This window comes from Procambarus clarkii, chromosome 58 (assembly GCF_040958095.1).
Source record: "Procambarus clarkii isolate CNS0578487 chromosome 58, FALCON_Pclarkii_2.0, whole genome shotgun sequence".
NCBI lineage: Eukaryota > Metazoa > Arthropoda > Malacostraca > Decapoda > Cambaridae > Procambarus > Procambarus clarkii.
In genome coordinates this window covers 21,568,135-21,595,748 of record NC_091207.1, presented here as the reverse complement: position 1 = coordinate 21,595,748, position 27,614 = coordinate 21,568,135, and the positions used below count along the sequence as shown (strand labels likewise).

Below are 27,614 nucleotides of genomic sequence, written 5' to 3'. Positions count from 1 at the left end.
TTCCCAGCTATAAAACTATAGGTTTATTTGTCTCGGCACAATTACACGTAATACACCATCCAATTAATGTGTGTACAGGAGATTTACTTAACAAACTCTTCAGTTATTTACAGTTTATAATGAATACAAAGTATTTTTGTGTTAATTTACCTGCATTAATTCTAAAAGTCATTTTTTAACACAAGCTGATAATACACAATATGACACAAGTGTTATGGTCAAGCTTTCACAAGGAATTTATCTCATTGAATACACAAACCATAAATATTTACTTCAAACTGACTTGAGCAAACAAAGGCAATATATATATATACACCTTTACATAATTTAAGAACCTATAGCTAGTTGAGCTGGTATTCCAGTGGGCGCCATCCAGTGAAACATGTGCTTGATCAGCGTCATCACATATCGTTGCAAAGTTATGAGGGATTATGTATGGATGAAGTCTGAACTGTGTTTGGTCTCAGAAGCAAATTAAAACTAATTCAGCTCACCTAGTTGTTCATATATTTGTCTCCACACAATTTTTGCATAGAAATGCTGATGCATGCTAAAATTCAAATATTGTTCAGTTTATTCAAACCTGTGTATCTCTTAATTTTTATTAAAGAGTGAATTCTAAATTTTAATTTGAAATTTACACACAATATAGAATTCATAACTATTGGATGTGGATACACTAAATATCATGTGTGCATATGTGTATCATCTCACATGTTATACCAGACTTTTCCAACTGTCAACACATGACATGGTTATTTCATTAATATCACTGCCAGATTCTGCAAACTTAATAAATAGAAAATAAGATCAGTAAAATTGAATAATTCATTCAAAATGTAAAAGTGAATGCAGAAAATTTAAAAGTTTTAAATAAATTCTTACTCTTCAGTGGAAGAGGCTATCATAGAGCTACCTGTGTGCCTACAAAACACCAAGTATGTGTACGAAATTGTAAATAATTGGAAGCTTGTATGCAAACCTTAATCCATTCATAAGTAAATGGGTGGTCAAAGCACACCAAGCATCATAACATTATTGTAAGTGGCTCAGTGTCTCAACTTGCACCGAGAAGGAGAGCATGACTTGAGACATTTGACATTAAACGAGTATTCCACAACTATACACTTTATTTACAAGTTTCACCAATTCCCCATTGTTGCACATGATTCTTCTTCCTCATATAAAGTCTCATCATTCTTTTTACAGCTCACCCTGGACTACAATATTATATGTATGGAAATTTGCTTGGTGGAATAAAAGTAAATATTTTGGTTACCAACAACATGCAACAAAGGAACAATTTTAAAAACACAAAAGTAATAGCATTACTTTAATGTTAAAAAGATACCAAGGTGTATAATTAGTTAATCATAGCATTTTATGGTTTTCCATTGGAGAAAACTTTTACTGTGCAGTCTGAAGAACCACTGACGATGAAATCAGGATGTGACCAATCTACCGCCAAAACTTTATCTTCATGACCGGAGAGATCATAAAGGGGAGCCTTGGGACTGAAACACACAAAAAAAGAATATTATTTATCATGTTAATGGTTTACAAGTTGAAATTATTTTACTATGGAAATGTACACCGAAACCTAGTGCAGAGTGAGGATCTAAATTAATTAATATTTGCCAATAAGCATACTTCAGAATAGGCAATGGGTACACAGAGGGTGTCGTTTATCAGTCAGCAGTGTGCAGAGGAAAAGGCTGCATATCTGATGAACAAAGATTTAAGCTAAGCAAGCTTGTTACCAATTAACAAGCTAATAAATGATTTTGCTAATAACCAAAAAATCAGTGTTGAATGTAATGAAACTATTTTCTGGGCGAGACCCGGAGGCTCCCCGGAGCCATCCAGGCTGATATGAATGTATTAGATTAGATGCATTAGAAATCTAGTTAGTTAACAAATCTGGAATCCATCTAGCACCAACAATTTCCAATTTTCTATGCTCTAAAATATTGAGAGGATGTACCAAAAGACCAATCCTCAAAGGTAATATTATTGATGATGAATGACAGAGAAAGGTTACTTATAAGCTTGGACTGGTTGCAAGGCATTTCACTGTAACTAATATAAATAAATCTATGACATTCCCGAACCCCATTCCCGGTGGGGGCCTCGTAGCCTGGTGGATAGCGCGCAGGACTCGTAATTCTGTGGCGCGGGTTCGATTCCCGCACGAGGCAGAAACAAATGGGCAAAGTTTCTTTCACCCTGAATGCCCCTGTTACCTAGCAGTAAATAGGTACCTGGGAGTTAGTCAGCTGTCACGGGCTGCTTCCTGGGGGTGGAGGCCTGGTCGAGGACCGGGCCGCGGGGACACTAAAGCCCCGAAATCATCTCAAGATAACCTCAAGATAACCCTCAATATAATGTGTACAGTACAATATTCTAAGATGTACTTTACCTTCTGCTATCCCAGAGCTTGACTAGGTTGTCATAGCCTCCGGACACAAAAAGATGCTCTTTTGTGGTGCTCCACTTCACACTTGGAACCCATTTAGTGTGTGATGAAAACTTTTGTTGCACGACAGAGCCATCTGGTAAAGAATAAAATTGATTCGTTCATAACTTGAAAACTTTAGCAAAACATGATTGAATAGAAAATGATGAAATGCACAAAAATGGTTACAAATAATATATATTGAGGATAAATGTAAATTTATCTCTTAACAGCTAATGGCGCTTGTCTTAAGAACCATTACCATGAACTGTATCTAACATTTTTTTATGCAAGTACAGTAATATACAAGATTAAGCATTATAAGGAACAATACTGAAGTCTAATTAGCACAATATAAAGTAGCTTATTGATAGTAAATTAGAAATAAGAATTTACTTTAAAAAGTATATGAAAGTGAGACTAAAAGAAATGAACTAAGAAATAATACAGTATATAGATTTTTGTAGGGAGCCATCAAGTGGTGAGGGTATGTAAACACAGCTGACACCATCCATGTTGACTGTCCCCAGAATATTTCTTACAACATAACTGCAGGCAACTAGTATTCTATCATGACGGGCAATTATGTCGGCTGTGAATGTAAAGAAAACTTTCTAACCCTAAAGCAACTCCTTAACCATGACCTTAAGGAAGACAGATTGCATATTTAAACTGCTAGAGTTCAGCAATTAATAAATATAAAAGGCAGTTAATTAACACTTTCGCTCGGTAAGAACTAAGCATCGAGTCCTCCGTTAAACAGTGATGTCCGGTAAGGACTCAGCATCGAGTCCTCCATTAAAATATTTGCCAAAAATCCAGTTTTATCTAATTTTTTGGGGACTGGTTTTAAAATGCGCGCGAAAGTGCTGCTTTTTCTGGGCCAAACATTTCTGGGCTGATAAGCAGCAATGCTTGCCCACCATCCACTCCACCTATAAAAACGCCCTTGTGGGTAACACTTGGCCCATCTTCAACTTGTTGGCCGGTGGAGCATGACCAGGTTTTTTATTTTATATGCATATATTCCTCTAGAGAATCCTATTGTGATCCCATTGATACCAAAATAAAAGACCTAGGACGAAAATTGAGGTGACCAAAGTGAAAAGAGTGTGCACATTTTATCGCTGTTGTTCGCTCCCGGGTCACTCGCTCGCACTTTCTCTGTTTGCTGTGGGTGGTAAGCCGGGCCTTTGGAGTTTATATGCATTTACTCCTCTAGAGAATTCTATTGTGAACACATTGATACCAAATTGAATATCGTAGGACGAGAATTGAGGTGACAAAGTTGAAAAAGAGTATACACTTCAGAATTACCGCACGCTCCCGTGGAATGCCCAAACCCACCGGGGGTAGTGGGGAGGTCGTGCGCCCACCGCGCGAAAGTGTTAAGTGCAATTGCAAAATTTATATAAAATATTTTTGATGTTCATGTAATTGAGTTTAAAAGCACACACACACACATACCCCCACAATAATAATCATCAATAATAATATGATGAAAAAAGTTAAAAGCCAGAGATTTATAAGATGTACATAAAAATATGCCGTGCTATTCTTGGTTATCTATAAGTTCAATCTAACATGTCATGGTATAGGAGTCTGCAGCCATTCTAAAAAAAAGTACTTCAAAGCTAAGGTTAGTCGTACAGTACCTGTGATACGTGGATCATACATCCTTATGAACCTGTCTGCACATCCCGTCAAAAGGAGGTGGTTAAGAGGTGACCACGAAACAGCAAAGAATGCATTATTTCCATTGATTTGTGATTTTACTCCTCCAATCTCGGTATCCCAAATACGGAGAGAATGATCCCAGGAGGCAGTGGCCACCTCTCTGTTGCCTGTCCACACAACTCCTCCAACACTTTCGGAGTGACCAGCAAGTGTAATAATTGGAGTCTGTAAATAAAAAGTATTAACTGGAGTCTAATAAATAATGAATCAGCAAATTAATACAGCATATCACAACTGTAATTACTGGAATTCACACATGGGATACAGTAATACAAATAGAGTGGTAATTGAACTCAACATATATTGTACTTACATATTGTATGATATTGTGCAAGACAAAATTAGGGAATATAAATATTCTACATATCAATCCACACATTCCACACCTCAATTTCAAGATACTGTCATGGAGTGTCAATTATATAAAGTAACTAGGGGATGATGCCCTTGTAGTTTATCTTTAATTATTACTGCTTGCTAGTGTTTTATTGTAAGTAATTACTGCGGGCCGCTCCAAGCAACAGCCTAGTGGACCAAACTCTCACAAGTCAAGCCTGGCCTCGGGCTAGGCTTGGGGAGTAGAAGAACTCCCAGAACCCCATCAACCAGGTATCAACCCGGCAAGTGTCAATGATTTATTTTAGTAACACAATAAAATTCATGCTGCACGTATATTGGTACCAAATTCCATGAGAAAATAAACAAATTTGTTTTAGATACCAAGTATCCAAAAACCAGCAATAAATGTAATAAAGCTACTCTTTCTGGTGGGTCTTGGTGGGCTCCTTATTGCTAGCTCCTGAATGTATCTGCCAAATTCAATCCGTAGCAGGCTCATGCGAGTCACTGTAAGCCTACCACGGACCTGAGGCCAAAACTTGGCCCCTCTCTAAAGGGATACGAGGATACTAGAGCACTAACCAACAAAAAGCCACCAGAAAAGTGAGTGAAGCAATACAGACAACCAGCAAGGTAAATATATAAAACAGGATACGAAGCACCGAATTGAATGAACCACCTGGTCATGAAGCAGTTCACTCATTATTTGTATCATCATACTATCAGGTGTGCATGTAGTTCTTTGATCCTCTAGCCTAGACAGATAATCGAAGCCCTTGAAATGAGAGGGGAGCAGCCATTTGAGGGTCCAAGGAGCCACCAAGAACCTACCAGAAAGAGGCGTTTCATTACATTCAACGCTGGTTTTCTGAAAGAGCTCCTATGGTGGCTCCTTGTTGCTACGTCAGCACAGAGAACAAAACAAAAGTGTTACTCACCAGTGGTAGAGGAGAGCTGCATTAAGAAACCTATATAAGGGGGAATTAGTGATGAGCTAGCCACTCCAAAGTCACACAACTCCAGTGTGAACCAAGCACATTCACTAGGCACCGAGCCACTAGCGTTCTGCTGGACCGCCAAAACTCATGAGCATGAATATTCGCCAAGGACATATTTGAAAATTCCACGGTCAAAGCCACAAAAATATAAACAACATGGGGCCAAACAGCAGGTTGGCTAAATTTGATGACACTGTGGACAAACTAAGACAAATGGGCCCTGGAAGAAGGGACCAGGAACACCTGATCCACAGAGTGGATTCATCCTGCACATCACTAGAAGCACGGGAAATGGCGAACACCCACAGACACAGGAATCGGTTCACTCCAGGCCAAACCAACCCAGCATCAATTATCAAAGGATCCCTCTGGGAACCAACCATCTCATCCTCAGCCAAAACATAAGAAGGCTGCAACAAAAAGAGCAAAAGAGAACACTGAAAGAGCAATTTTGGTCCTAAGGCGTAACAGAAAACCAAGGAGAGACGGACAAAAAGGACTTCGAAGCATAATCGGGCCAAAGGGAAAAAATGCCAGGGACATCTTGCAATCTTGCAAAGGGGCATTGATGAAATAGCGACACTAAATTCTAATAACAATGGCTCTGCCAAGGGAGAACAAGGTGACAAAATTCAGCATGAGAAACCGATCCACAAACAACCAAGACAAAAACAAAAGGACAACAGGCACAGACACCGGGGACAAACAATGAAGAAAGAGAAAAGAATGTAAGGAAAATCAAACAACCCAGAGTGTTCCAGTAACCGTTCCCAACCACTTGGACTGGATGGTAGAGTGACAGTCTCTTATCTTGTAGGTCGACATCCAATCCCCAACCATATGCCTTTCCCTCCGTCTTATCCTTGTATCCTTTCCAAGTGCTATATAGTCGTAACGGCTTAGCTCTTTCTCCTCACAATTACCTTACCTAACTTCCAGTGACAAAGGCTGAAGGTGGGACACCAAGAGAATGGCCACCTGTGGACTGTACAATGAGTGGTACATAATACTCGGATTGCCTAATGTGTAGATCGGCAGAGGGTCTCGAATCATCGAGGAACATCTCCAGGCCAAACCATAGAAAGAAGCAGAGCTGTGGAAAACAAGGCAGAAAACAAAAACCTAACATGAGAAATTTGCTGGGAAAATCTAAAGTTTGGAATGAACCCGGAGCAACACCTGATCCAGGGAAAAGAGATGGAGCATAATTGCAACATGTTGATGCATCTTTGTCAGGCAAAAATTACTTTTTTTCAAAGCAAGGTGATCAAGGCATTAGATCTGTGCTCACCTGGTGGTGCACTGGTATAACTAACAAGAGAACCACTTCATGAATGAGTGGTACGTGTGATTCAGTGTCTTGCTTTCTATGATCAGTTTACCTTGCTGATTGTAATGTCTTGCTCACCTTTCTGGCGACTTTCTTGGTTAGCATGCTCTAGTATTCTCCACATCTTTTGCTTCTACTTTTGTCTCTACAGAAGAAGCCAATTTTGGCCACTGGTCTCCAGTAGGCTTACAATGACTAGCAAAGGCTTGGTATAGATTGAATTGGCTGGAGCTATATGGGTAGCTAGCATCAAGGAACCCCTCCAGGGGTTGTGCAGCCAAACATGGTGACATATAGCTCAGTACTGCAGGGCCACATTAAGCCAAGTGAGTTCCTAGAGAAATTAATCAATCCTTCTTGGAATTATAACCAACAAGTCGATCTTTATATAAATAACAAAACCATTTCCTAACCCTTGCTTTATATCACAGGTGAACAAAAAACAAGAGCTCTCATTAACACCAGCTGGTCTGCCTGGTTAAGCCTACTTACTGCTACCAGATGACAACAAGCTCACCCTAGGGTTCAGTGACTTTCTTCCTGACCTCATTGTGGGTTCTGTACTGTCTGCCTTCACCCTATCTTGGTGCCTCAGATTTTGTGCCAACTGGAATCCCAGGTGACCTGAGGTGCCAACTAGTGGCAAACATGTTTGCTTCATTTTCTGCCTTCTATTTTCCACCAAAATTTATTACCACAATTTTTGTAATTGGGCTGATCTCTGATCCCCAGGATCACATTATCTTGATGAGCCTGCCAGATTCTGTTAAAACTTTCTCCCGGGGACAACGCAGCATGGCGTCAAAAATTTATTAGACGAATGTGCGGGAATGACGCTTTTATTGCATCAAAAATGAAAAAGTTCGGCCTGCTTTCAGTTTGGCTGCGGTTCTGGACATTATATGCACACACTCATGTAAGGAATTTTATTGCAAACACATTGATACCAAAATTAAAAACCTAGGATGAGAATTGATATGACAAAATTGAAAACTGCATGCTCCCATAGAATGCCTGGCCCACCTTGGGGTGCTCTGGCTCTCGCTCGCCCAGAGCACAAAAGTGTTAATGGTGTTCAGTAAGCCCACAGAAGTGCTGAGCTCTGGTAGTGTAAGGTATGTCTTTGTGGTATCAGAGTATAAGGCAAAAGGGTGCTACTGTTCATATCTCAGAAAAGAGCAATTTCTTTACATTATTTCAGGGCTTAATTTTCTATGCATCTGGCAAAAGTTGCACAATGCAGTGAATGACATTTGCCTCAAAATGCAGTGAAAGAATACAGACTCACTTTCTTCTGAGGCTTCTTAGCTGCTCGTCTTTTCTTTGAGTCCTGTTCCTCTTCGGCATCCTCCTCCTCAACACCTTTGTCACCTGTCAATAATATAAAATTATCTTCTGCTCACAACAGCAACATTAAGAGAGACTTAATAATACAAAGTTTAACATATAATTTAAATGGCAGTGATTACACTTTCATGAAATGTGCTGGATTAGAATATGACAATACTACATAATAAGAAATCTAGGTGCAGCAACAGTACATTAAGGTCTAGGTGCAGCAACAGTACATTAAGGCCTAGGGGCAGCAACAGTACATTAAGGCCTAGGGGCAGCAACAGTACATTAAGGTCTAGGTGCAGCAACAGTACATTAAGGTCTAGGGGCAGCAACAGTACATTAAGGCCTAGGTGCAGCAACAGTACATTAAGGCCTAGGTGCAGCAACAGTACATTAAGGCCTAGGTGCAGCAACAGTACATTAAGGTCTAGGTGCAGCAACAGTACATTAAGGTCTAGGTGCAGCAACAGTACATTAAGGCCTAGGTGCAGCGACAGTACATTAAGGTCTAGGTGCAGCAACAGTACATTAAGGCCTAGGGGCAGCAACAGTACATTAAGGTCTAGGTGCAGCAACAGTACATTAAGGCCTAGGTGCAGCAACAGTACATTAAGGTCTAGGTGCAGCAACAGTACATTAAGGTCTAGGTGCAGCAACAGTACATTAAGGTCTAGGTGCAGCAACAGTACATTAAGGCCTAGGTGCAGCAACAGTACATTAAGGTCTAGGTGCAGCAACAGTACATTAAGGTCTAGGTGCAGCAACAGTACATTAAGGTCTAGGTGCAGCAACAGTACATTAAGGTCTAGGTGCAGCAACAGTACATTAAGGCCTAGGGGCAGCAACAGTACATTAAGGTCTAGGTGCAGCAACAGTATATTAAGGTCTAGGTGCAGCAACAGTACATTAAGGTCTAGGGGCAGTAATAGTACACTGGTATTGGTACATAAGTATAAACAGGATCTTGAGTGTGAAAATCATTTAAAGCAATATGATAGAATTGAACTTGCATCTTGGGTCATCTTGGATACACTCATTACCCTCTAGACCGTGATGAGCTCAAAAGCAACACAATGAGAATCCGGTTCCATCACTTGGCTCCAAAAGATTTTTTCAGATATATTACACAATTGTAAGTTCATACCAAAATTATAGTCACTTATACAAGATACCAATCCTTTGGATAAAAAAAAAAGTTTCAGGGCGAAGTTAATTCCCCTCCGCCCCCCCCCCAAAAAAAAAGCATTGAATATAATGAAATGCAATTTTCTGGGCCTAGCCCTGGAGGCTATCCAAACTGATATATGCAATATTAGTGGAAGGAAGAGGAAGGCACCGATTTTTGTCAAGTACGACAAAAGCCGTGCCAAGCCACAAGGAAGAAAAAAGGGCAGTGTGCCAGCCAGGAAGACTCCGGAACCTCATAATGCATCCAATGCGGCTTAGAACCAAACTCAAAAGAAGCCGGATCCATCACCAAGGCATAAACCAGGCCTTGCTGGTGGTTTGCACCAAGGGCCTCCCGAACCTCCCCAAGGAAAATCCTAGAAGGAGGAAACCTCCGGGGCAGAGCCCTCTTCCATGCCCACCGCCCCAGAAGAAAAGGCAGAGTCCAAGGGAAAGGCTTCCGAGAAGGAAGGCATCTGGGATGAACCGGAAGTCTTGGCGTGAAGGTCTCAACTACCGCCATGCTTGTCTTGTTAGGGGGCAGCTTCCGAAGCCACCCGACCCTCATCACAATCTAAACCCTGCCCCGACTCCGAAACCCTCAGACATTTAGAAGCCGGAAGCAGGGAGGGAGGAGCAAGGCAAATCATGCCCACCTGGGAAGGAAGTGAGGGGTGTGGGCAGAACCAATGTTGAAGAGACCAACACTCCTGGTCCCTAAAACCCAAACGGGGTAGCTCTGGGGCCTCCAACCAGGCATGTTGCAAGACAGAGAAGCAAGCTTGCAACACTGCTGCCACCTGAATCCTTTCATTCGCAGAAGAGGAATCAGTTAACAGAAGCACAAGCGGGGAACAAATTCCTGAAGACTCTGGGTTGTAGGTGTCACCGACCCAACAGGCAGCATTGTGGAGGCAGGAGTGATCATCTCCCTGAGGCAGGGGTGACGAACAACCATCAACATCGCACAAGGTGAGAGTGGACGCGGATGGAACCATGTTACCAACCAAGCCCACAGGGATTTTTCAGGGCCCGCAGGGTACGTCAGCCAGCCACCCTCCCCTCCCCGATACGTACATATCAAGGGAAGAGGGCGCTTGTTCCCGCTTTTTAGCCAGTCCCTGAACCCAGAACGTGTAGGGATGTGCCAATAAGTCTCCTTGAGGTTCAGGGAGACCATCCAAGCTCCAGCCCATAATGGCAGCCAAACTTGGGCCAAAGTGTTCATGCAGGTCAGTTCAACCTTGAAAGAGCATGGGTCCACCAAGTCCCGCTCCCAAACTGGGAACAACCTGAACACCCACCAAAGGAACATGGCTACCTTGATCGTGCCATGTCTAACCATACCACATTACCTTGATGCAGTGTTGGGGAAGGCATCTCATTCTGTCTCAAAAAGACAATGAATCGTGGGACTAGGAGCTAGTAAAACAAGCCACTCTGGCATCAAAGGGGCAAACTACAAAAGAACCAGCAAGAACTCCAAGAAAACCCTCCTTCCTCAATGTGCAGTTGTGACATAGAGCTGAGGAAGAATTCTCACAAGAAAGAGCAACGGCCCGAGAATCAGACTTACTTGATGAGGACCTACCCTGAATAACAACAAGAAATCCCTACCTTACCTGAAAGTCTCTGAGAGGGGGCAGAACCCCTGAGAGAACCATAAATGATTGACAGGACTGCAAGAAAAAGTCACCAGAGACAAAGCCTGTGCAACAACATCCTCAGGAAAGAGGAGGAAAAAAAAGGGAGGGAGGGAATGTACAAAAGGTTAGGAGATCAAGCTGAATGTAGGAAATGAGCCAACACAGCCTGTCCACATGCGAGGTGGGCTGAATAAAATACTGCCACTGCCTACCGAAGCAGATGCCATGTCATCACAGAGTTGCTCATGTGCAAACGAGCCCTGTGGGCCTCTGCAAAAGGGGTCCCAGAGAGTGCAGGCAGCTACAAATGGAGCTGGCACTTGCCACATCCTTTGGAAGCATTGGTGCAAACAGGCAGTTCACGAGCGAAGCACATGAAGTTCCACCCAGGAACACTGGGAAGATGGAACCTGCCTCCTGTCAATCAAGCATGCAGGTCCAACAGAACCCCTGCCAAGCCCCCAAGGAAAAGTGAGGATTGGTAGCCAGTCAAAATGAACCCGAGACCTCACATTGCAGCCAATAAGCAGAGATGGATCTGAACCGAGAAGAGGTTGGGCATCATACAAGAGGGGTCCAGGTTCTGCATGACATACCAGAGTAAAGGGAGGGAACCATGATCTAAGTAGGGTTGAAGGGCATCCACAGACTCTCCTAGGGTTCTTTTCCAGCAATGTAAATGTGCCAAGCGAGCTTAAGGGTGGGGAAGTAGACCAGAAGCCGGGAGAATCCCACTTGCAGTGAAAGGAAGAGGAGATGTGGATTAAGTCCAGGTGGAAATTGCCAACATCTCCAATTCTGGGTCCATAAACACTATAGAGGCCAACTCTGGGGCATCCAGATGATCAATAAGCTGTGAATGCTTAGCTCATAGAGCAGCAGCTGTCTGAAAAGCTTCCAAATCCAAAGGCAAGTGAGTAAGTGCAGAGACTCGGTGAGAACAAACTTCACAGGACTCGGCTGTAGGTGTCCCTGACTCAGCAGGTAGCAAGGCAGACAGAAGGAATGATCATTATCAGGTAGCAAAGATGATGAGCACCCTTCAAGTTCATACTCAGTGAGCGCAGGTTTTATAGTTCACTTCATAAGAGACCATGTCAAGTGCCCTGCAAGAGGATTACTAGGGCCTGAAGGCTGGAACCAAGCAGGACATCCAGGCACTTGGGCTGCTTGCCATAAAAAGACACAAAATGCAGGCAAAACAACCAGGCTACGAGTGGTAACCATGGTGTGTCATATAAATAAGCACACAAACCATGGAGTGCCCCAACACAACCACGGGCAAAAGCAGTGCTAGCAGGTACCCAGGGAAGGAAACCCTGAGTGTATGCAGCATGAAGCACAATAAAAGGCAAACTCGCACAAGAAGCTGGAAAGAAAACATGCATGTGAAGCTAATGCACACACACACACACACACACACCAAGCAAATGGCCCTTGCAGGACGACTGAAGCTCAAGGATGGCTGGCACTTATCCTGAAGCATAGAGACTTACTGGCGGACTAGAGCACTACACATAGCAGTCGCCACCAGAATATCAGCAATAGAACTGACCAAGGGAGCCAGCCGGCTGAGGGGTAAGGGCTGGCCCGCCTGTTGGTGGCGATCGGTATGAATGAGTTTCAAGCTAGTTTGAATGAATTTGTTGTTCCATGTGCATCATTTGTAGAGTTGTTTGGCAGTTTTGAGGCTTCATTTTTTTGTGACTCAAGTTGGCGTAAAGCCTTACTGACATTTTGGATGCTTTACCAGTGGGGTGGCAAATTGTCACTCACTCTCTGCACCAAAATGATGATCAATATGCTGTGGTGAACCATGGGAGTGTCTGGTTCTGGCCCCTGGGCAGTGGTGTCTGAATACCAAACAGAACTCCTGTAACTGATGTGACCTTTAGCATGAAGCAATCTCAGTAAGATATTTTCAAGAAGACACCAGGGTGCTGCCCCCAGAAATCATCATAACAGCACATTAGTAGGTTGTTGCTGTATGAAATAAGATTTTGTCTCCATTATATACTTCACAAAAGTTACAGTATGTATAATTTTGGTAATGAATTGGAACATTGTACATGAATTTCATTGCATAATAAATTTTCTTTGGATTTGTCTTTCAAGACTAGCTGACTTTTGATGTGCAACTCTTGATAATTATGTTGTGTGTTTGAAGGTTTGTGAGAAAGCTTTGGAGAGCTACAAAGAAAGGCCAGCACAAAAAATATTTATAATCATAAATACTGTAAATGTATGTGATACTGAAATGGTAATAAACATTTGTAAACTTGGTGCCAGTTTATATACTATAAACTTTATGTATGCATATATCTATATTGTAATATATTTATTTATTTTTTTAAGGTAAATTTTCAAATTTCCAATTTATTTATAGCAAAATCAATGTTCTAAGCCTACAAACAGCTTCTTAAGCAAACAACATTTCCATAAATGGTTGGATCAATTAGGCTGCAAAAACTGGACACCTTCCCCTCAGAAAGCAAGTGTTAAACAAGAATGCATGACTGCAGTAATAAAACACAAAAACTACATTTTAATTTTACCATAATGATAAATACTGGTGGCTGAGTAACTAAACTTTAGCCTTGGATGCAAACTTACCTGTAGACCAAATCTTCAACATGTTGTCCCAAGAGCCAGTCGCAAAAAACTTTTTGCTGTGGTCGACTGCAACGCACTCAACACTCTGAGTGTGTCCACGGCACTCACTCACACACTCTACAGTGTTAGTTTCGCTCTGCCACACCCATATTACTGCCGTCTGGTCTATTGATGTACTGTAGGATAACAACAATTCTAATAATCTTGGATAAGTGTATTTTCTTCACAACTGATGAAGGACAACCCTGGCACATCAGGCAAATCTCACAATTAAAAGAATCTTTTGAAATACAGTACTCTTAGTAATACACAATATCTACATCTCCTTTTTTTGTACTGTAGTTTCATTTGTTTTCTTAAAAGAGACGGGGAAATTGACCCATTTTCCCCCTTCCCTCCTCCCCTTTTTTCAGTGTCAAGCATTGACTGTTGTTGACAAGTTGCAATTTAAAGGTGAGCTGCGGTGGGAACTTGTGTTGCAATGAAAAAACCAGCATTGAATGTAATGAAACGCCACTTTCTGGGCGAGACCCGGAGGCTCCCCAGAGCTATCCAGGCTGATATTGCTAATGTCAGACTTTGGCATCAGTCATGTGTATGGAGTTCTTTAGGCTTACCATGGACCACGAGCCAGAACCTGGCTCCCTCAGAGAGGCACGAGGAGCAATGGCCTATAGAAACCCCCAATATGGTTTGAAGCATATTGCGAACACATTGATACCAAATTTAATATCTTAGGACGAGAATTAAGGTAACAAAGTTAAAAAGAGTATACACTTTTCAGAATTATCGCGCGCTCCCGTGAAACGCCGAAACCCACCTGGGGTAGTGAGGTGCTCGCTCGCCCAGAGCGCAGAAGTGTTAAAACACTAAAAAGGTAAAAAAATCATAATTGTAGATGACACTCAGCTTAGGCATAGGGAAAATAAGGCTGTGGTTCACTGAAGTTGGGATGGGTGATGAAGTCAACAGGATGAACAACATATCAAGATGGTGTGGTAGGGCAAGTCCCATGGCACCTTCAAGGCAAGGTCATTGGCTTTGAAAAAACTTGCACATGGTGTTGCAGAAGTGGATGGGTGAATACTCGATGAACCCAAAATATTTGGTGAATATTTCAACATGGGCCACCCAACATGAATTGAAAGTAATAACATCCTCTGTGGTGCATGCACTATGCAGTATGACACTTTGAGAGGTAATAGAACCCAACCTTTTCTGCCTCCATGCATGGGTCCAATTATGGTGGAAAATATAGGAGTGAAGCATTGCTTGCTAATTATATGACAAAATTAAGGCACACATTAGGGCCAGGAAAAATCTTTTACTGTAAGATAACTGTGACAGATTCTTTGATAAAAATTATACATATGCAAGGAATGGGCTACATCTAAGGAGGGGGTGGAAGCTTAAACAAGAGCAGCTGAAAGAGCTATTTGTACCAGTTTTAAATACAAGAGGATAATGGGCTGGGAGAGCAGATGACAAATTTTATGGCATGAATAAGAAAACTTCAGAAAATTGTTAAAGACATTTTCTTAAAGATGACAGTGAAAGGAAAGAGGGACACAAGCATAAAGATGCCACTTAAAGGAATATTACACAAATAGTAAGAGCATTAGAAATAAAATACACGAGTAAGATGAAAGAATATATATATAAATACCATCATAGAAACATGGATGAATGTAGAAAACTGACAATTAGCAGAATACCAAATTAAGGGATACTGTACCCATAAATTGCTTCATACCAATATGCACATCAGATGAAGAGAGGTGTAGCAATGTTTGTTGAAAGAAAATTTTAAATATAATATCAAACAGAGCCTTATACAGAAACAATATGAAATATACTAAATGCAGATAATGATAGCATAATATCTGGAGTTATTATGTATATGCCACCAAACCTCAAGAGAATGAAAGGCAGAAATATCTAGGTAATCTAGCTGTAATAACATGTGCATTTTAGGTGACATTCTATCAATAAAATGTGGAACAATATAACATAGAAAGGCAAGGTCAAAGAATTTATGGAACTGGCCAATGACTGCTTTCTTATGGAGCTAACAAAGGATAACAACATATTAATCTTAGTGCTGGACAACAGGGAGACAACTGTTGCATAAAAACATAAGAAATATGAAACTGCAGAAGGTTTATTGGCCCATGTAAAGAAGACCTTTTTTTACAATATATCTAACTGGAACCACTGATACACTTGTTTAAATAGGCATGAAATACTGTAATTAAAAAATGTTACCTAACAACATAAATCATATACAGTATCAACAAACCTAATTCCTAATTAACACTTACTCAGGTATTCTTAAATTTAAGTTTCACGAATTAGAAAGTGAAAAATGGATTCAGATGTCTTAATATATTTAGTACGTTATTAATATTCAACTAATTGTACACCTTAAATTTTGTGCATACTTTCCATTATGATCTCCCCCCCTCCCCCTTGTGATTTATCTTCATGGAAAATTAAAATAAATTTTTTGTTTAATTCTCCTCTTATTTGAGGTTGCTAATGTCAGGGATTAATTGTGTCATCCTTCGCTGTATACTTGTACACTCCTTCACTACACTCATGTGTAGTGTACACTACACTGAGGCAGGACCAGAGACAAAGCTCAACCCCCGCAAGCACAACTAGGTGAGTACTTCCTTGCGGGTAATGCTCAAAACTGTACTGCATGCTAAAACGGGGCCAAACAAAGGCAAGATGAAGATAACTAATATCATTAGCTGTCATGTTACTCTATGTATCTTGTTATGAAACTTTATTTTGAACATTTATACAGTACATTGATTTTTTGACTAAAGATACCCTACAATTTATGCCTCTCATCATTTTTTTAATGAGATTTAGCAGCTTCAACATTGTCCGGTTGATAGATGGTATCATTACCATTTCTTAAGCTTAAAACCACACAGTTTTAAGCTTTAAGCACAGTTGTCAACATTAATCAATATTGGCTGAACTTTGTGTCCTTTTTAATAGCCCAAATCTTCTTGCAGCGATTTTAAATATTCTTTAGAATTAATTTCCATCCTATTATAGTCATATGCAAATTTGCTAATATTATTGTTTAATACTGTGTATAAAACAGGCTGATCACAGTAAGCCAAATCCCTTGACAATTTTCAATCCTCCAAGATTTCCCCCTGAGTTGGTGAATTGAGGTATGTTCTTGACTGAGCACCTTTCCCTGTTCATAACTGGGATACAACAAATAGCTGGGATATTTATCTACCTCGACCTACAGTTGCTCAGAGCTTCACAGTAAAATTTAGTCCTAACTATATGGCAAATGGAAATTGCTTAAAAAGTTGTAAAAACCCTAATATATTCCAACTGGAAATACCTATTTCACCATTACTGCCATTACATCCTTTTCCTTATTATGTGAATGTATTATAATATAGCAAATTAAGTACAGTAAATAAGAAATATATACCTAATAAATGTTTTGGTAGGGGAGTCTGTGTGGACCCAGGTAACGGCCTTGACAGGTGCCCTGTGTGCAGGTATCGTGAGTGTGTGGGCACGATCCCCCTGACCTGCAGCTAGGCCAGCAACATCCCACAGGTGCAGTGTGTTGTCATAGCAACCTGTCAACAACCTGTAATACTTCCAGCCATCAAGATTAAATGCTTACCAATAAACACAAATAATTAAAAAGCCTGGAAAATGAAAAAGTTTTATTCATCAAGACATCTGCAAGATTATGCTGCTTCCTTCTACTGTCCAGTCATATTCACAACTTTTGCGAAGAAGGATACATCAGTTGTATCACACCACATACTAATCCATTCATTTTCTCATATTCAATAATCCACTCTCTAAGAGGCTCAGTAATGCCACTTATATTTAGATGGCTGTGTTGAAAATTCTAAGGCCTTAATGTTTATAGAATTCTCTCTTAACCCCTGCATTGAGCACTTTATTTTACATGACAACCAGTTGGTGAACAGGAAAATATATACTGTATTCTGAAAAATTATAATTTTAATACTGTTGCAATGTGTTACCCGATTACAGGAAAATAAATGAATTTGATGTAGTTTACTTTGGCTATGGTGGAGAAGAAATCTCACGATGTTGTCACAATTTGTATAAACTGAGTCATATAAACTGTTTACAACACTACCATGGATGTAACATTTCATTCACCTTGGACACTAGAAACCTCGAACACCCAACCTCCATCATGGGAGACAGACGCTCAGGGCGTAGATTACCTAATTCTCCTGTGCTCACGTAGCAGCCACAGTGATGCCAAGTTCAACTGGGTAGTAGTTAGCTGCCTTGGGATCTTTTCCTTGTAAGGCTAGCCCAGTAGCATAGTTGACAAATGCTGTCAACTTGGCTATACCTCAACCATGCCAAAGGCTGGGTGTTCGAGGCTCCTAAGACTTGAGGCGAGCAGTCCCTGTCAACAACACAAGCTGCTTATGTTGATGTATTTAATACCCAATTAATATCCCTTATGTTATGCCATTCATCCACTTGTTTTGTACCACCTCACCCAAAGATAATATTAGCCTTTGCAAAAGCATGGTAAATTAGTCTTTGAGAATGTAAGGAGTGAGCTTGCAAAAATGCATTCCTAGGCATCAGACCATAACACAAAGTGTGAAAATGAACTTTTGGAGAGTTAATTTTTCAATTTCCCTTAGTAGTAAAGAAAAACATAAGAAATATTGAGAAGATTCGTGTTAGAATCATTAATCTTACCCTTTCGGTCATATTCAACAACATATATACAGTACAGATATGTATGTATATATATTTTATTTATACATACATACGTACATACAAGTATGAATGATTCTTTATATTTACCACTGGTTGCTGCACTGTAGAGCTGCCACCCAATCATCATGATGCAAAGAATCCTTTGGAGTAGGTGGAGGCTGTTTCTCTAGGTATTCAATTTCAACCACAGACTCAAGGCTCACTCCACACTCTTCCAACCTTTCCTTGAGGACCCCAACTAAAAGCTGTCCATTCACAATGAACTCAAACTGGGGAAGATCTTTCTGGTCACTTGAACCTGTGATTAACAACAGTTGCTAGTTATATAATGGAGCTAACTTAAACAGTCTTTGTAAGCAGGATAAAATAGAAGCATCATTTAATGTAGCAAAACTAACTAAATGCATATTGTGTAAGATCCGAAACAATATTTAATACTTACAAAGTGAAACATAAAAAAACCAACGTTGAATGTAATGAAATGGTATTTTCTGCTTGAGCCCTGGGGGCTTCCTGAAGCTATCAGGCTGATATATGTTATATTAGTCTAGGGCATCAGTCAATTGGATTTCAGCCCATCGGGGACCACGAGCCAGAACCTGGCCCCCTCAGAGAGGCAAAGGGAGCAATGTCCTATAGAAACCCACTGTGGTTGGAGGCATTCCATATCTGCTGTCGACCTGGGTTGCCAACCAGAAAGGTAGGCATAACAAGACAAACCTCACTTGTAAGAAAGTGAAAGTTTCTACCCAAGCCATCTAGTTCGGAGGCTGAGCATCAAAAAAGAAATGGAACTGATGAATGGGAGGGAAGGTTGCCAGGGAGCCTCCAGGGCTCACCCAGAAAATGCAGTTTCATTACATTCAATGCTGGTTTTCTGTGGGGAGCTCCTACCGCTCCCTGGAGTTACATCACCCAACAGAAGGAATTAGGGACTTAACCCTGGATGCAGACACCACTTGCTCCTCAACTTGAAGTCGAGACAACTGGCTGCAACCGCCGACCCAAAGTCACTCATGGGCGACTAGGACCAGGAACGTTGACAAGATAACACATGGCCAGGACCCTATTCGGCCTCCAAAATCCCCACATCCGAATGTCAGTCCAAGACATATTGACGAAGACAGCAGTCAAAGCAGCAAACTTACGAATGCTGTGGGCACGAGGATAGACCACAGGTTGGCTAGACTTAATGACCCTGCGGACTACCTGGGAGACCTGAGCCCTGGAACGGGGAAAGAGGGAAACCGGATCAACCCAAAGCGCATCCCCGGCCACAGAAGCCGAGGCATGCAAGTAACGGTGAAGAACCGCAACCGGACACAACACATGATGCGCCCCTGGCCTGACCAACCAAGCATCAATGACCCAAGGACCCCTCCGAAAAGCGGCCGTCTCGTTCTTCGTCAGAAGAGGAGGAGAAGGCTGCAACCGAACAAACCTACCACCAGGATCAAAAGAGCAGAAACCCCTGTGCCAGAGGAGAGCATGAAGCTCACCGATCCGACCCCCAGAGGCCAATGCCAACAGATAGACAGCCTTGAAAAACAATCTTGAACAGAAGGGGCCACCATCAACTGAGGAGAAGACAAAAGAGAGCACCCTGTCCAAAGACCAGGAAGGCTCAGGTGGCTCATGAGCAGGCCAGAGGTGAAAAAGCACGAGTAAAATGGGGCCGAAGTGACATCCACCCCGAACGCAAGCAGGAGCGGCTCCGCCAGCACCGCACAATACGAAGTGACAGTACTTGACATCAAATGACAGTCCTGAAAGAGCCAAGAAAGAAAAAGACAACTGGATCTGAAACAAAATACAACCTACAAAGAGAGAGTAAATGGCAGAAAGAACGCCAGGAAACTTCATACTGTTGCCGAGACGAAGCTTGCAGGTGGGACACCATCAATGAAGCCACCTGATCACCATACAAATGGTGAAAGACCCACGTCAAAAACATGAGACACAAAGAGTGGAAGAGAAGACTGAACCAGCCAGGTACCTGACCAGACCGATCTGCTGAAAGAGACGAAGCCGCGGAAAAAATTGCTGGTTCAGACACTGAGCAAGCAGCACCTGAAACCAAGGCTGGGCTGGCTACCAAGGGCCCAACAGGACTACTCTCCCCTGGCAAGTCTCCATACAAGCCAGGACCCGAAGCAATAGCTGGACCGGGCGGAAGAGGTACAGGTAACCCCACCTCGACCAGTCCTGCCAAAAGGCATCTACTGCGATGGCCTCGCAGTCGGGGAACAGCACCACATATATCGGAAGACGCCGAGACCATGCCGACATGAAGAGGTCCACCTCCAAGCGCCAGTACGTTCAGCAGAACCAACTGAAGGAGTCGGTGTCGACCGGTCATTCCATGGACAAGGGAATGAACCGGGACAGGCCATCTGCCAGGACGTTGAACACTCCCCCCGTACATGAACTGCCTGGAGAGCCAAACCTAGAGAATCCAGCCGACGAGTCACTCGAAGCGACCATCCCCCAAAGGGGTAAGGACCGAAGAGAACCCCCACGGTTCAAGCAATGAACCACCAGAGAACAGTCCAAATGGAGCCACATCATTGACCTCTGATAGCTGGGTGGACAGCGCTTTGGATTCATAGGGTTGCTTCCTAGGGGGTGTGTAACAAAAAGGAGGCCTGGTCGAGGACTGGGCTGCGGGGACACTAAGCCCCGAAATCATCAAGAAAACTTCAAGATAACCCCTTAGCGACCTGAACCCTCCAAAGCGACGACCAAACCTCTGCAAACTCTCGCACCGTGCTGTGAGCCCGACTGAGGGTCAGACCCCACCGTCCCTGGCCGACCTAGTAAGGACTGGTCATAAAGCCCCATACAAGAGATGAGGCATCCATGAACACATTGAGCAAGGGTTTGGGTAGGCGCAAGGCACTGAACCCTGAAAAAAATGAAGAGGAAGCCATCAACGCAGCAACCGATGCAAGGCCCCCGGAGGCCAAACCCAGCAATCGTGAAAGAGGTGGAAGGGAGGACCCCGAAGAACCCAGAACAGACGCCAAAGCCAGACCCGACACAGTAGGTAAACCAGCACGGCGAAGTTCAGACTCCCACACAACTGCTCGATCAACCACAGAGAACCCCCACCCCCCCCAAAAAAAAAAACAGCTAAGGAAGTGGAAGGAAGTGGTCTGAGAGTCCCACACAAGACCCAGCCAGGTCTGAACCTGGAACGGAACCAGATGGGACTTCTCCAGTTCACCAGGAACTAACTAGGCAAGCTGGGAAAGAACCACACCCCTTGCGAGCAGACAAGCAGACCGGCTGGGGACCAACACTAACCAGTTGTCGAGGTAGGCCAGAACGCAAACCCCTAGCAGATGCAGTCAGGTCACCATGACCCAGGTAAGATGCATGAATATGCGAAGTGCCAAATTCAAGTCAAAAGGAAGACAATGAAAGCAGTAAGCCTGATACCCCACCATGAAACCTAACCAGTCTCTGAACCCTGGATGAATAGGAATGTGTCAATAGGCATCCAGGAGATCCAGGGACACTATCCAGGCACCTGGCTCCAAAAGAAGCCAGACAAAGTGGCCATCCAAAAGGAGAGGCAAGAAATCCACAGGGTCAGACGGGACAAGTCCAGAATGAACTGCAAATCCATACAGTCTGACAAGTCCAGAATGAACCCCAGATCCGCAGTCTGGTTTCGGCACTGGAAACAGGTAGGAAACCCACCTGAGGGACGAGGTCGTTTCGACCACACCCAGTACACCCACTCCAAGATGACTCGACGGAGTGCAGGGAAAGAAGAAGAAGAAGACCCATGAGCCCCGAACCCCCGAAGTTCGAGGACCAAAGTTAACTCGCCTGTTCAATCAATGAACCACTGGGGAGCAGTCCAAATGAAGCCAGAGCATGGAGCCTAGAGAAATTCGCATCCTCCTTAGGGCATGCCACACAATCTCAAACTCATGTACTGTACTGTGTGCCCGACCGAACGAACCTGACCAATTACATTTGACAGCCTGGTTAGTGCAGGTCACAAAACCCCAGCCCAGAGCCGACGTGTCCGTAAACATGTTGAACGATGGCGGGGGATGACACCATGGAACTGAACCTTGAAGGGGAAGCCAGCGAAGCAATGCCTGGCAAAGGGCAAAAAGTGTTTGAACCTGACAGTTGTGGCAGTGGGAAACAGGCAGAACTGAAAAAAACCAAAACAATGCCTGGAGCCACACACTGCCCAGTGGGAAGATCACACAGGCATAGTTTAGGCACTTGCACAGCAAGAACAACCGCTGGGTAACCCAGGGCCAATCCAACATTAGACAGTGGTGCAGCTGCAGATTGAGCATGGCTGCTAGGAGCTGGGAAGCAAAGTTGATCGAAAATTCCAAACAAGGCCCAACCAAGTCTAGTGAACCTGGGATGGAGTCAACTTGGACATCTGCCATTTCACCAGGAACCTGAACCTGCAAGCTGGGAAAATAACCAGAACTCTGGCTAGCTGACATGTGGACTGGCTGGGGACCCAAACCAGCCAGTCATCATGGTTGGTCAAGGCTCAAACCTCCTAGATGATGTAGCGAGGCCACAATAACCTTGTGAAAACAAGGTATGCCAGATTCAAGTCGAAGAGCAAAATGAAAGCGGTTAGGTTGCTGCCCCAAGACAAAACCTAACCAATCTCTGAACCTCTGATGTATAGGGATGTGCCAACAAGCACACTTGAGGTCTAGAGAAATCATCGTAGACCTGGCCTAAAACACATGGCACAACTGTGCCAGGGTGGTCGTGCAGAAAGTCAGACACGGAATGAACCTGTTCATCCTCTGTAAGCCTACAAATAATGGGACCAGGAATCAACAAACTGACCCAGGTGCCCCCAGCTACCTTCCATTCAAAAGGGCAAACCACAAAAGGGCTGGCATGAACCACAAGTGACAGCATTTTCCCACGACACGTGAAAACAGTGCTGATGAATGGAAGAAAACAACGGAGAGATGTGGAAGAGGCCTTGGAACCTGGCTCTACCATGGACCTACCTCAACCAACACTAGGCGAAGCCCCACCCCAGCTAAGCCACATCCGAGAATGAAGGACAGAACCCCGAGTCTACAACAACTGAGAAACCAGATGACAGGAAACAGCCACCATACTGACAAACAACGTCCTCAGGAGAGAGGAGAAACAAAAAGGTGGACAAAAGGATTAAGGACCAGGATGAATCTAAAGACTAGGCCAGCACAGCCTACTGACACTCAAGAAAGATCGAGTAGAACACCGTCACCTCCTCCAGAAGGATGGGTGCATACAACTTTGGTAAGACTGCCGAAGCTGCATGCAACAAGGCCTCCTCATCCAACATTCAACTAAGGAAATCCATGTACTACTCACAGAGCCAATCAAAGAAAAGTTCCTCAAGGGCCAGAAACTACACAATGGTTGCCATTGTGTAGTTTCAAATGCAAATGAGCCCGGAATTCATCCTACATAAGGGCTCCAGAAAGCAAAGAAAGCCGTGCTTGCAGTTGTCACATATCCACATCCCTGGAAAGAGCAGGATCAAGCAGGCAGTCATTGAGCAGCAAGAAAGGAGGATCTTCCAAGAACACATTTACCAGTCTCTGTGGTGTAATGGTAAGACATTCGCCTGGCATTCCACGAGTGCTTTGTCATGGGTTCGTATCCTGGCCGGGGAGGATTTACTGGGCGTAAATCCTTAACTGTAGCCTCTGTTTAACTCAACAGTAAAATGGGTACTTGGTTGTAAAAACGATTCTTCGCGGTGGAGGTCGTATTCCAGGGACTTGCCCGAAACGCTACGCGTACTAGTGCCTGTACAAGAATGTAACAACTTGTATCTCTCTCTCTCTAAAAAAAGATGTTTGAACCATCCCGCCACTACAGCATGCAGGTACGGCAGAAACCCTGCCAAGACCCAAGGAATATAGTGTTGTAGCCAGTCAGGAAGAATCTGGGACCTCATAATGTAGCAATGAAGACCCAAACTCAAAAGATGCAGGATCCATCAGAGGCAAAATCCAGATTTTGCAGGAGATACTTGAAGAAATTTATCAACCTAAAACCACTAAATGGGGAACCTGCAAAGAAGGAAAGACAAATCCGATGGACTGCATGGTATACAGAAATGAACTTCGGGGGAAGGGGGGGTACACTTGAAAATCAATGTCATACAAGGAATGAGGCAAGAAAGACCTATCCCTCTGAAGCATAAGCCCTTCATCAGAGGGGACACAAGACTAAGAAGGGTCAAAAGGAACCCAATTGCCCTTATTGGATTCCCTCTATTCCCCCCCCCCCCCCCCCCCCCGGCCCCAGAAACTGACAAAGTCTCCGGAGCAGAGCAGATGTCCACACCCACTGCCTGGGGCAGAAAGGCAGACTCCCAAGGATAGGGAGGTACAGAGAAGGAGCCAGTTAGGAAGAGAAAAACTCTGAAACAACAATGGCAGAAGGCAGCTCATCAAATGCTTCTGCACCCAAACAGAAAAGGGCTACTCAATTCTCACACAGTAGGCACTACAAAATTCACAACAGCATTCCATTCAATTAAATTTTCTTTTTTTACACATATCAAACTCATGCACAAATTTTTGCAGTTACTGCTCACTGTCAGCAGAGAACACCCCATCATCTGCATAAAGGCATGTCAATAACAACAATTTATCTCTACTACAGTGAAGCATGATGTGGATGCGAGTCACTGATACTTACAACGCTTGATAAAAGCTTTGATAACTTTATTCAATCCGGCAACAGTAATATTGGCCATCACCGAGACCGATGCTCCAGGGACAGCATACCTGAATGAAAGTTGTCACTTTATTACAATAATATGGAAATTGAACTGTCACACAGAACATATCACTTTTAAGAGATTTCAAATTAAAATGCAAAAAACTAAAAACAAAAAACTTGTGCAGGAATAGTTAAGAACTAATGCTGCAAGATAAATCAAAATTGATACATGTTAGTACTGTACTGTATTATAAAGGGAGCATAAATTTTTAACAATGCATTATTAGAATAGTATACACACTTATCTTGCAGAACAGTACAATGCATTAAAATTCCAACCACATAAAATTCATGGAATAATCTATTACTTCCCAAGTAAATGTTATGAGAAATAGTCACATAATACAAGTTTACCACTCTACTATGAACATAACAATTTTCATCGAGTAAAATTATTTTGGAACCTATGTAATATTTGAACTATACTGTACATCTTTAAGCTCAATTTGAAAGGTCTTCTATTTGTAGTGTTTGCAGGAACACAATTTCAATGCAAATGAGGACTGCCTGTAATGCTAAGTAACCCCTGGCATTAGACTACACGTGTTAAATTTTTTTCTTATGCTGTATACAGTACCTTGAAAAGTTATTTGTGTAGTGTTTGCAGGATCATAGATATTCCCTGTACATATCAAGGCTTGTCTGTACTGTAATTGGTTCCTTTTAAAGGCACTCGAGTACATACAGAAACATGTGCCAAACCTTTTCTACTGAAACATGTATTCTAATTTATTAGATATTATTTTGGAAACAAAAGTATCACAGCACTTGTCAGCTTCAGAAATTCAGTCAACTTTCAGAGGTGATGTGATGTTGCACATATTTATTATTTTGTTCATAAGTCTAAAAGAATTCCCCTAAAACGATTCAAACGATTCTTCGCGGCAGGGGATCGTATTCCAGGGACCATAGGATTAAGGACTTGCCCGAAACGCTACGCGTACTAGTGGCTGTACAAGAATGTAACAACTCTTGTATATATCTCAAAAAAAAAAAAAAAAAAAAAAAAAAAAGTATTTGTTCATAAGCCTAAAAGAATTCCCCTAAATATATTACTTTGTTCATAAGCCAAAAAGAATTCCCTAAACTCTTTAAAATGGTACAATAAGATATTTTATATAAGTATTTCTTATTTTATGTTAAATGAATTAATAAAAATTTGATTAATATTCATACTTTGCATCTTCAAAGATCTGAAGAGTCTTTTGCTTACCTCAGCATTTTTTTACGACATGCCACTGCCAAGATCTATCTTAAATCCAACTTTACCCAATTTGTGTTCATTGTTTCGTGTTCCATTTTGTGATAATATTTTTAACACCTCATAAACATCTCCTTTGTCATACTATTTTATCCACTTGTACATGTGAATAATGACACCTAACTCTTCACCTTTCTAGAGAATGTAAATTAAACTTTCTCAATCTTTATGTTTATAGCCTTTTTAAGGTGTCCTGTAACATAGTGATCAGCAGCAAACTCACAACCCAATGGTCTTGGACTCAAGTCCCACACAGGAAAACACATTTCCTTACACCTGATGCATCTGTTTACCTATCAGTTAATAGGTACCCAGGAATTAGAGAATTGTTCTGGGTTGCATCCTGGAGGTTGGCATAGAAAGACCTCGATAAGACAAACAGGCATCCTGCCTTCCGACATTGGGAACAAACTACATTTGGCTTCAAACTTGCCTGACATCTGTGATCCCGGGTTTGCTTCTGGGACCCCTAGTGATGTCCCAGACAATGGGAACTATTATTATTAAAGGAACTGTGATCATTTGGTTTCCATGAATCTGTCTGCCACAAGTTCTTTCTTTAATTTTATAGCAACTTAACATATACTAGAGGCATTGAAATATGGGCCCACCAAATACTGTATTCACATGTCACAAAAGTTAGGAAGAGAAATCAGTTGTAGCCATGTAATTTGTGTAATGTAATTTATGTAATGCATGTAGCCATGTATTACCGAAGTTTAGATATACCAACATGAAGTGATGACCAGTAATTCTAATGACATCCATAATGAGTAGTGTAGAGCTACAGTCCAACTTGCCCGAAACGCTATGCGTGCTAGTGGCTTTACAAGAATGTAAAATCATCATTACTATGTACTCTCGTAACCCCCAATGTGCCTTCTTGTATATAAATAAATAAAACTTACTGCTCCTGCTTGGTTATGAACTTGACCAGCACGTTGACCCCCTCTGCGCTCTCCTCCTCCGCCATGCTGCCTCCCACACCTTCCAACACTGATCAACAGGTAGAGAACTGCTTCTCAGGTGTACGGTACGGAGCCAGACAGGTGTGTGTGGCGTGTGACGAGAAGACAGGTGTACACAGCGAGACAGATGTGAGGAGTCAGGCGTGGACCAGACGCCGCCTCTCAACACCGCCGCAACAACAACACATGTCCCCTCAGCC

General features: G+C 42.5%; 1 protein-coding gene across 1 annotated transcript; it reads right to left on the bottom strand.

The window, feature by feature from the left end:
- Positions 1 to 27,614, bottom strand: LOC123767897 (ribosome biogenesis protein WDR12 homolog). The gene is made up of 9 exons (XM_045757977.2): positions 27,355 to 27,614; positions 25,102 to 25,190; positions 18,481 to 18,691; positions 17,093 to 17,257; positions 13,624 to 13,799; positions 8,148 to 8,230; positions 4,111 to 4,357; positions 2,420 to 2,552; positions 1 to 1,514 (listed from the first exon to the last, which is right to left on the bottom strand). Exons 1-9 carry the CDS (start codon positions 27,417 to 27,419, stop codon positions 1,382 to 1,384), a joined length of 1,302 nt encoding a protein of 433 aa, XP_045613933.1. The 5' UTR covers positions 27,420 to 27,614; the 3' UTR covers positions 1 to 1,381.

Coding starts and splice junctions, on each gene's coding strand:
- LOC123767897 (XM_045757977.2), bottom strand. CDS start 27,419: ATGGCGGAGGAGGAGAGCGCAGAGGGGGTCAACGTGCTGGTCAAGTTC. Junction 25,191..27,354: donor TTCATAACCAAGCAGGAGCA/GTAAGTTTTATT, acceptor ACTTTCATTCAG/GTATGCTGTCCCTGGAGCAT. Junction 18,692..25,101: donor CAAAGCTTTTATCAAGCGTT/GTAAGTATCAGT, acceptor TGTTAATCACAG/GTTCAAGTGACCAGAAAGAT.